The sequence below is a fragment of the Meleagris gallopavo genome, chromosome 3 (genome assembly GCF_905368555.1).
Source record: "Meleagris gallopavo chromosome 3, MGAL_WU_HG_1.1, whole genome shotgun sequence".
NCBI classification, from domain to species: domain Eukaryota; kingdom Metazoa; phylum Chordata; class Aves; order Galliformes; family Phasianidae; genus Meleagris; species Meleagris gallopavo.
The window spans coordinates 75,129,596-75,140,660 of NC_139406.1; the positions used below are offsets into that span (position 1 = coordinate 75,129,596).

Below are 11,065 nucleotides of genomic sequence, written 5' to 3' on the forward strand. Positions count from 1 at the left end.
TCATTTCAGGAGAGTCACATCCCTAATTTGCAAATGATTTGCACTCCAAGTTGTGGGAGCGAATAATTCCACATGTCATTTAGAAAATGTGGCCTGTGGAGTCTATTTGCAGTAACCACATTAGTTAAATTACCAGTGTGATTAACTATAGGAATGAATGTGCTTTCATAAATGCCAGGGCAATTATTTCTCATAATTTATTCCACTCCTTGCAATATGGCCATAAGATTCTGAGCTAATGTTTTTCCGATAATATATTCCACATTTGCTGATGAGGTCTTAAGAGAAATTTCTTCTTTCTAGGGTGATTAGATTATACTAATTTGGAGAACGTTTCCAGTGTTCTTCATTTCATCAATTCATTAGAATTGAGTAAATTGTGAGAAAAGTTATTTTCAGTGTAGGTGGTCAGCAACATACTTAGCAACAAAGTACTCTACTGATTCTCTCATTTCTGCATCCTTTCATTTAGGAGGTGGGGAAGTGTTAAAAACAGTGTGTGAAGTGAATGTGTATGTATAAATACTTCATGTTTACAAATCCAGACTGCCACCTTACAGTGGCACCAGTTGCATGTTTACTTCTTTGTCAGTGGCAGATGCATTCCCATGTTACTGATCTAGCTAGAGAATGGTATCACCTCAGTAGGGCTCACTGAACCATACGTTTGTTTTCAGAACTGGTTTTGTGAAATAATCTGTATTAGAAGAGAAAGAACAACTTTTAAATGTACTGTCTGTCTTCTGTACTTCTGTTCCCAATTGCCATTTTGCTGTTAAAATCTTCAGTTCTGATTTCAAGAAACATCAACATCATGATTAGGAGTGTTACTGCTGAAAGGTCAGATCTTTCTCTTTTGACACTATCAGAGAGCTGTGCCTTTTTCTGCTGAAAGCTTGAAAATAGTCACATAGTTTTATATTGGTTCAGTATTAGAGTTGAAATAATTCCTGTTTACCATCTGCATTTATACTAAATTTGGGTCTACAGTGCATATTCAATTGCAGGCTGTAAACAAGTTGTGCTTCTTGGCTGCTGGCTTGCCTTTCTGTGAACCAGAGTCCTTATTTCAGTTAAAATAGTGTGGGAAAGGAACACTGGATCAGAGGGATGCTAACAACAGCTGGTGAAACACGTGTCGCTGTGACTTGAATTGCAGTAGTTGTGCCCTAATTTCTCAGTAAATTGATACGCAACGTTTGTGTTGATTTTTTTCTGTGAATATTTTGCTAGGGTGAAGGCATGCAAAATTTGCATTCAAATTCAGAGAAAAAATTCTGCCTTGCTAATTAGTGAAGGCTGCTGTGTACGTCCAATTCATATTGATCCCAAACGCCCAAATCTGTGAAAGATGATAGGAAAACTTGACGAATCATATAAGATGGATCATTCCATTAAATTTGTATAATTCACATCTACCATGATGAAATGAAAATGGCCACTGTTTAACAGGACCGAACAAAAATGAATGCTAAGCCATCCTACGATGGAAGGGTAACATCCTGTGACAATACTTTAATGAAAAAAGCATGGGGCTCCAGGAACTGTGTCTCTTTCACATAATTGTAATTTTATGTACCTTCTCTACAAGACAATGGTAAATGTTTTTTCAGGCAGTTTGTGGCAGTGTTTCTTTTACCTGAATGATTGAATTTTAGACCAACACTGGAACAGTGTTGGAAGTCAGCTGTCAGCTCTCATTAGTTTAATACAAAAATTGGAGCAGCAGACTCTTGGAACACTACAACCCAATTGTTGATTTCTGCCCTTCATATTCCATATGCCATGTTAGCTTTGTGTCTTTTTATTTGTATTCATTGTTTTAGAGAATGGCATTTTCAGAAGTAGTTGTGACATAGTAAAAGAAATAAAAATGATTTCACTCTGTTAGGTAGCTGAAGATCTAGAGTAAAATTAGAGTTTTTGCTGCTATATACATGTACTGATTAAAAGTCATCATAGAATCACAGAATCATAGAATGGCCTGGGTTGAAAAGGACCACAATGATCATCTAGTTTCAACCCCCCTACTATGTGGCAGAGCCACATCCCAGCTTTGTTTTGAATGCCTCCAGAGATGGGGCATCCACAACCTCCTTAGGCAACCTGTTCCAGTGTGTCGTCACCCTCTGTGAAAAGCTTCCCTCTAATATCTAACCTAAATCTCCCCTGTCTCAGTTTAAAACCATTCCCTCTTGTCCTGTCGCTATCCACCATTGTAAACAGCCATTCCCCCTCCTGTTAATACACTCCCTTCAAGAATTGGAAGGCCACAATGAGGTCTCCCTGGAGTCTTCTCCAAGCTAAACAAGGGCAGTTCCCTCATCCTTTTATCATAGCAGAGGTGCTCCCTCCTCTGGACTCGTTCCAAGAGCTCTGCATCTTTTTTGTACCAGGGGTCCCAGCATTTTAAGGAATGTGTAGAAGTCTTTTAATAAGCAATATGACTACAAGGCATGAATGAGCCTTTCACAATACTTATATAGTAATGTTTCATTATTGATAAATATTGAAGTGTGTCCCATTTTTTGACAAGGGGCAGTGGGTTTTCAAGATGTTTGGGGTATCTGTTTCCCATCTCACTGCAATTCCCATGTTCTTTATCCAGTCTGTATCCCTCCTTACTGGAGGGACTGGGATACGGTTGTTGAATACCTCAACCCATACTGCAGTCTGTAGGAACGAATGACACCAAGTGGGACTGCTGAAGTCTACAGCCCTTTCCTCTTGCAGTATGTCCTCTTAACTAAGCCAGCTCCTGTGTTCAGAACTCCTCCTGAGGATGCGAGCTATCAGTCAGTGTGCTGGGTTTACAACTAAGATAAAGCTGTGCAAGCAGATGCAAATGTGACACTTGGAGGTGGTTCAGACTATGCTACTGTCTTTTTTGATGCTAAATTAAAGCAACAAGTGGAAGGAGAAGATTGGGAATACATAATAAAGAATGGGAAGGATCCTTGATTTGTTGTTTACTGTCCTTACTAATGGATGTCTGTAATTTGATAAAGCAGATAATGACCAATGCTTTTAAATAAAATAATTCAGCTGGATTAGAATGTTCCTCAGACACTGCATGTTTTGACATAATGGCAGCATTCTAATTGAATCACTAAGAGAAAACATACCCTAAAGTGACTAGATTATGGCTACTGTAAATCTGGTTAGCTCCTCAGCCAGATCTGGATTTTGTGTATGCTGTCTGCCTTGAAAAGCTGGTGGTGACAACAAAGGTACTTTAAAAGGCATTTACGCTGAGTGTTCTGACTGCTTGCCTGTTACTAAAATACTGATGTTTTTTAAGTGGAAGATTTGGTGCAGGTCAGCAATCTGGCATCCACTGTTTCTGCAGCGTGGAGTGGCTGTTCCCTGGCCATAGCAGAGATCTGCAGATGGCCACTGTGTGATGGAGATGTCTCTTTTGTCTCTGCAGAGGCGGGGGGTAAGAAGCTGCGGAGCACCGTCCAGAGGAGCACTGAGACAGGGCTGGCTGTGGAGATGAGAAACTGGATGACCCGCCAGGCCAGCCGGGAGTCGACAGATGGGAGCATGAACAGCTACAGCTCCGAGGGAAAGTAAGCTGCAGCCATTGCTGTGGTCACCTGGCATTTCTCTGCAATACCGATAGATGAAAGTGAGGTGAATGCTGTAGGTCCTGTTGAGTCAGAATCTTTCCCACAGGCTTGTGTCATTGATGGGCTGCATGGAGACCAAGCCTAAGTTTCTTCCCGTGACCAAGAGAGCCTTCCGTGATTCATAAGGGCAGTGTGAGGAACGTTTCTGCAGCTCCATCAAAGACACTTGGTGGGTCAGAGACACACAGTACAGTTTGTGTGCAGTGCTGTGGGTTAAACACAGGAAAATTGATTTCTCTTCTGAAAGCCTCTGCTTTCAAGACTGCCTCCTCTGTTTTGCAAAGCCAAGAATTTCTAGAGCAAGCATTTCCAAATTCCATTCACTGGAATAAAGAATTTCTCAAAGATTCTGCTAATTAATCCTGAAAAATGGATGTGAGCAGACGTATGAGACTGTCATATATTTTAATGTCCCATGTCATGCTTTTCATAAAAGGCCAAGTTAAAGACCACTGAATAGCAGGTCCAAGGCTCTGCCCAGAACAGTCTTATTGTGGATAGATTTTTTTAGTGGTATTCACAGCACGGAACAACAGACCTTTACTGGTATATTGTTAAACTGGTACTGGTTTGAGTTGCTGCACTGTATGCACTTGAGATGGACTTACATTTATGATTGGTCATTACAAATCTCACTAGTCTTTTGTATTTTTCTTTTAATTGGTCATGTAGAAAATTACTATTTTCTCAAGCAGTTGCTGATCAGATTGTAAGCAGTTTTACCAAAAATATAAATGATAAAGACAAAAATCTAGAAAGCTAACCAAAACAAAAGGCAAGTTCAAGAGTATTTACTGTTTTTTTTTTTTTCAATATTTTTTTCAGTTTGATTTTCCCTGGTGTGAGGTTGGCTGCAGACAGCCAGTTTAGTGATTTTCTGGATGGGCTTGGTCCTGCCCAGCTTGTAGGACGACAGACATTGGCAACACCATCAATGGGTAAGCATTTGTGTCCTATAAAAGTAATATACTGAGTCTGGTAATTAGAACATAGAAATTAAGTAGATTCTAATTCTTTATACAAGGATTTTCCGTGTGATTTTGAACAACTTGATCTATAGTTAAGAACTGTATCCTGAGCCAAAGTTGAACATAGTTGTGGATTTTCGTAAGGATATTCAAAAGTAGAAAGATGCCTTGAAAAATTCAATCCTTTATCTCTTCTTCTTCAGTATTCCATTTTTGAAATGTGGCTATGAGACCTATTCTTTCTCTGAATTACTTGGGTAGTATTGAACAAAAATAGGGATTTAGGTGCAAAGTAGTTGTTACTGTCATGCCCACAGATTCTATACATTCAGAAGTACCTTTTCATACCTTTTTATAAACTAGAGCAAGAGTGAAATGGTTCTACGCAGTTTTACAGAGCTGCTTTGTACTAATACCCTTGCTGCCTTTATGTCTCTGAAATTCTTAGAAAAGAATGTAATTTGAAGTAGTAAGAGCAATGGAAAAGGGAGGTGAGAGGTTACTGCAGGGCTCTTTCATTGTTTTATTACAAAAGTAGCAGTGAAGAGAATAGGCATTAAATTAACAAGTAGTATTCAAATCTGGATTGTACTTACTGCTGGAATTCAGAACAGAGAAGTTGTCAAATATTCATTCTAGAATTTGTTTGTTTGTTTGTTTTCTAGGAGATATCCAGGTAGGAATGATGGACAAGAAAGGACAGTTGGAAGTAGAAATTATCCGAGCCCGTGGCCTTGTTGTAAAACCAGGTTCAAAGACACTGCCAGGTAAGGAAGAAAAATCTTGGCACCATGAATAGAGTTCTACTGAAAAAAAAAGAATTCAAAAAAACTTTCCAACTTCTGTGGCTTTACAATTCAACTTTGGTGACTTTTTTTAGCAAACTCTTGTGTCAGCAAATTACAATACTGTTCACTGAAATAGAGAAATGTACTGAAATGGTATAAAAGCATGGAATGCATACAAAAATAATTTTCAACAGTACTTTAGGAGAAGAAAAAATAGGCTGTTCTCTGCTACCAGAAGACACAAAATATTTGAGTAATTGCAAATGCACTCTTGGGAATTAGATAGAATTCCAGTAACTAAAGGGGACCTACAAGACATCTGGAATGAGACTCTTTTTCAGTGTGTGTAGTGACAGGATAAGGAGTAATGATTGTAAACTGAAAGAGTGTCCTCTTTTTAGATTAGATATAGGGAAGAAATTTTTTATTATGAGAATGGTGAGGCACTGGCATAGATTGCCCAGAGATCTGGATGCCCCCTCCCTGGAAGTTTTCTAGGTCAGGTTGGACTGGGGCTTTGAGCAACCTGATTTGATGGAAGCTGTTCCTGCCTATGGCAGAGGGGTTGAAACTAGGTGTTGTTTAAGGCCTTTTCCAACCAAACCATTCTGTGGTTCTTCGGAAGTAGGGTGTACACTGAAGAGGTGATATAACAATCTTAGAGGTAAAGGGGGAATCAACAAGATGTGTGGAATAGTACCTACTCTGAAAAGTAGACCACTATGTGATACTTACTCCTTATTTTATAATCTTATGTTCTATGACATTCTGTGAAAAGGACAGTAGGCTGATATTTTTAGTGACGTTTTCTGCCAAAATAGAAATTGTGTCAGAGTCTTTTCTTCACTAATTTTCACTTTGTGGATTATTTAAATTATTAACAATTTGGAGCATTGATCCAAATTTCACCAAAGTCAATGCAAGTCATTCATTTACTTAACAGGCCTATTTTGCACACTGTACAGTCATATATAGGAATACAGGTTGCCCAAGGGGTTGTGGATGCCCTCTCCTTGGATGCATTCAAGGCCAGGCTGGATGGGGCTTTGAGCAAACTGGTCTAGAGGGAGATGTCCCTGCCTATAGCAGGGGGTTGGAACTAGGTGATCTTAAAGGTCCCTTCCACCCTAAATTATTCTAAGACTATGATTCTATGAATATCTGATTTTTCCAGATCAAAATCTGAATTGTTTTGTTGCAAAAAATGACACGTGAAAAGAAGTGAAGAAAAAAAATTATACAAGGGAAAAAATAAAGAAAATGCAGAGATTCTTTGCATGTTAATAAATTTTACTATTGCCCGTGGAGATTTGTTCAAACAAGTTACGTATTCAGTAAAAGGCAAAATTTAGCATACAGGGATAGAATATTGCATCTATTATGCAAAAATCTGGACTTATTTTTCTTTCTTTCTCAGCACCATATGTAAAGGTGTATCTATTAGAAAATGGAGTCTGCATAGCCAAAAAGAAAACAAAGGTAGCAAGAAAAACGCTGGAACCGCTTTATCAGCAACTTCTATCATTTGAAGAAAGTCCCCAAGGAAAAGTTTTACAGGTAATTTTCATTGCTATTCTTAAACTGAGAACATCTCTCGTTCAGTTCTCACTGAGACATTTACAAAAATCTTTCATGCTTCATTTGGCAAGTTTTACTATTTCAAAGCCTTGTTGAGTACAGAAATACCAGAGTAACACCTACTGATGATTAGCGAGTAGAAAGTACTAGGCAAAAGTTAGCTATAGATTATTTTGCCTATACTATCTGTGCTTCTTACCTCACAAGGCTTTCTTTGGTATTACATATAGCTACTCAGTTACTTCCCAGCTCATTTCTGCTCTATATCTTGGCAATATATGCTCATGGAGGCATTTGAAGAATCAGATAAGTTCTTGTCATTGTTACTGATTTATTTCTGGTTTTGTGTATTTCCTTTGCTAACAGATAATTGTTTGGGGAGACTATGGACGTATGGATCACAAATCCTTTATGGGAGTGGCACAGATACTTTTAGATGAACTGGACCTGTCCAACATGGTGATTGGGTGGTTCAAACTCTTCCCTCCTTCTTCCCTAGTAGACCCAACTTTAGCTCCTCTCACCAGAAGAGCTTCCCAGTCATCTCTTGAAAGTTCAACAGGACCTTCGTATGCTCGCTCATAGCAGCTGTGAAACTGTTGTCATAGCAACCAGCGTTACAAAAAAAAATAAATTACAGGTCGCAAACCCTGGTAACACTGCATGCTTAATGTTGTGTCTTCTGAGCCTGTTTCTAGGGCTACAACGCGATCCTGTGTTCTCAAGGAAGTTGCACACATTGTGCCCTACAAAAGGCCCTCAGGTGAAGGACTGAAGTCATGAAGAACTGATAGGTTTGGAGTTCAGGGACACTCAGTTTTGGTCCAATCTGAAGCCATGGACTAAACTAAAAGAATCAATCTGTTTCATGCAACAAAAGTCCTTTTCAATGGCATATCTATTTTGTTGCTCCTGTTTCTTTATCTGCCCTCCCCTCCTAAAGCTTGGTTATGCCACAGAAATGGAGTTACCCTCCCGTGAAGCCATGTTACAAGTTGGTGAAATTGAAGACATTAGAAGAAAAGAAGAATATAAAGGATGCTGGAAAAGTCAGCTGTCATTTGAAACAGTTACTTGAGATCTGAAAACTCTTCACACCAGAAAGGTTCAAGACTTAAAGTGGTGGGCTTCAAACATCCAGTTATAGATACAGTAAAACCCCAGATATGACGGACTCTGAAAAATAAAATTCTGTGGATATACCGTACTGTATGAAATTAAAGAAACTTTTTTGCATGGACACAGATTTAGCTGAACACTTAAATTATTTTCTTGGGGCTGCAACTTGCAAAAAAAACAAAAGAATAAATCAGCCATTTTCAACAGTTTATATTATTTTTAAAAATAAATTTCACTAGTGCATGGTTTTAAAGGGAAGAGAATGCAACAGGGTGATACAAAGACACACCACGTTTATCATTCTTTAAACCAGTCATGGTCTGTATTTTTGCAGACGTATATTAAAAATAAAAAATAATTTCTAGCAAATATTTAAAATTCTGTTTATGTGACAAGAAATAAGTGTAATATATTAAATTTATTTAAATGTAAAAGGTACAAGCCTTGTAAAGTTCAACATAATGTGCAAATTGTACACTTCTTTTACCTCCTCCTTTCTCTCCTTCCAGGCTCCCTTCTTCCTTTCGCTCTTTTTCCCCTCCATTTCCCATGATGATCATCATATTCTAAAATGGCTACCTTTTGACTTATTACTCTCTTACGCCCCATATTTGGTTTGAGGATTGCAGATTGTTCTGCATTTCTGAATTATTTGAGAAAAATATTGTTTAAGAACTTTTTTTTTTTCTTTTCAAGCATGTTGAAAAGGATTTTGCAACATGGCTTGGGAGTACATTAATGTAATTCAGCATGTATTTGATAAAAAAAAAAAGATATTTGAACTTTTTGCAATTTATTGTACAGTGCATGGTAACTTATTTTCATTTTTTCTCACCTTCAAATTGAATTCTACAGCAAAATACTGGATTCATGTGGCCATTGTAAGATGTCTTCAATAAATTTCTTTTCAGCACCAGCATCATTCATTCAAGGGTTGAAGTATCATTTCTTGAAGGTTTTGGAAAGAGGAAAATTGAAGTAAATCATTGATTTTTAGGAGATAAATTTAAACAGTTTTATTTGCACTAAACCAAATTAATTGCTACAATCTTGAGATTATAAAAGCAGCAAAGATTACTAATTCTTACAGTTCTGTTGTAAAGTTCAGTTTTCATAAACTACATTTGTGTTGGCAAAGAGATAACTAGGTAATATCAGTCTGAAAATGTCAATCTTTGGTTCATAAATAGCCTTAAAGAAAGCTTATGGGTACCTCTCAGGCAGTTATTTGACACCATTACCAGAACTCTCATTGCAGTCAACACATCTCCAAAATCCTGGTTTTTGTAGCAGACAGTAACTGCCATTGGGTGGTGCTGCGAGTTCAAGCTTCTCATTAAATTACATGATTTAAAGGGAATGTAACTGGCTAACATTTAATAATAAAATGTCCCTTTTTTTTCTGGGTCTTTGTATGCCTTTATTACCTACTTAAGGTTTAATATTGAAACCTTGCAATAATTTTTGAAATACACATTGCATTTACCTTTCAGGCCACACAGAATTATTCTGATTTTATTTGAAAATCTATTCATGTTTCCCATTGAGAAATTGTACATGCCTCATTAGAGGGCAAAAGTAATAATAGTATACTTAAATTGCCTTTTACTTTGTGCAATATCATATAAGTTGAGACTGTGTCTTGTCTTCAGAGTTTATATAATGGATCACTATTAAGTTAATGAACAGACTGGTAAAATTATATTTATTGAAATAATTTAGACACCTGTCTACCAGCAGCAAATAAATGCTATCAACATGCAGTCTACAATATTCCCTAGGGTAAAAGAAAAATACATAACCATTTTCCTGATACTGTGAGATGTGCGCACACATTGCTGTGTTCATTGTCCTATACAAATTATTTCCAATTTTAAAATCAAGGACACAATGCATGGAAGGTTTGTACATACTTGTCATTATGCAGTATTTATTTTAAAAAAAATTAATGTATTTTTTTTAATTTTCACACGTCTGCAACTCTACTTATGGTTTAGTCATGTAAATAGCACTATTCCAGTGATCACTGCTGTCTTGTACATACTATGTTTTAAAAAGTTAAAAGGAATTACAGTTGGGGGAAAAAAAAAAAAAGGCAGATTAGGGCCTGTAATGAACACCAACTAATGTAAATCGAACTCATTCTGGTGATGGTATTTAACACTTTAAATAAAACATTTTCTTTACAGAACTTGTGTGCAGCGCTTTGGTTCTTTTCTCACTGCGACAGCCATAAGCTAACAGACCCCATAAGCTATCAGACCTTGGCTGCAAGGCCGTGCTCAGATTTTGGTGTGACCAGAATGCTAAAGGCTGGGACTGTCCCATTTGTGGTCCCATAGTGCAGGCTGCACCATGCAAGTCATTTCCAGCCTGGAGGTGGGGTGGTTGCAATCCAGGAAGCCACTTGGGATGCTGTAATCACATCTACAGCTAGGCAAGTTGGCTGCTGTGTGTGGGTGGCTCTAGTCTGGCCAGGATGGAGGTGGGGATGGTGGGAGTGGTGGTTTTTCTCTCTGTCTGCCTCAAAGGCAGTCTCAGCATGGGCAGTGTCTGCTGGGACTCAAGCACGGCCTTTAAGTTAGGGACACGTGCCTTAAAAACTCTTGGGAACGTACAGGCCAAAACCTTCTGCAGTATACTATTTTTTTTCTTCCTTCTAAGAGGTCCTTTTCTTCTTTGAGACAATTCCTTGATGCAGCTTGCTGCTTCCCTCATCAACTCCTCCACTTAATTTCAAAGAATCACAGAATTGTAGTGGTAAAGGGTACCTCTAGAAATCATGGAGTCCAACCCCTACTACAGCAGTTCCCTGCAGCAGCTAACATGGGAAGGTGACCAGACAAGTCTTGAATATCTCCAGAGAAGGAGACTCCACAGTCTCTCTGGACAGCCTGTTCCAGTTCTCCATCACTCTGAAAGTGAAGTTCTTCCTGGTGTTAGTATCGAACTCCCCATATTCCTGTCTGTTGCCCTTTCT

The 11,065-nt window shown here is 38.2% G+C and overlaps 1 protein-coding gene across 18 annotated transcripts in view; it reads left to right on the forward strand.

The window, feature by feature from the left end:
* RIMS2 (regulating synaptic membrane exocytosis 2) overlaps window positions 1–10,276 on the forward strand; it is a 434,744-nt gene extending 424,468 nt beyond the window's left edge. For all 18 annotated transcript variants that reach the window (XM_085221552.1, XM_085221546.1, XM_085221549.1 and 15 more), the window contains 5 exons: window positions 3,431–3,572; window positions 4,458–4,570; window positions 5,266–5,367; window positions 6,806–6,945; window positions 7,333–10,276. In XM_085221552.1, coding sequence (XP_085077678.1) covers window positions 3,431–3,572; window positions 4,458–4,570; window positions 5,266–5,367; window positions 6,806–6,945; window positions 7,333–7,551 — 716 coding nt within the window. In that variant the 3' untranslated portion in view covers window positions 7,552–10,276. The remainder of the gene's footprint in view (window positions 1–3,430; window positions 3,573–4,457; window positions 4,571–5,265; window positions 5,368–6,805; window positions 6,946–7,332) is intronic.
* The last annotated feature ends 789 nt before the right edge of the window (window positions 10,277–11,065 follow it).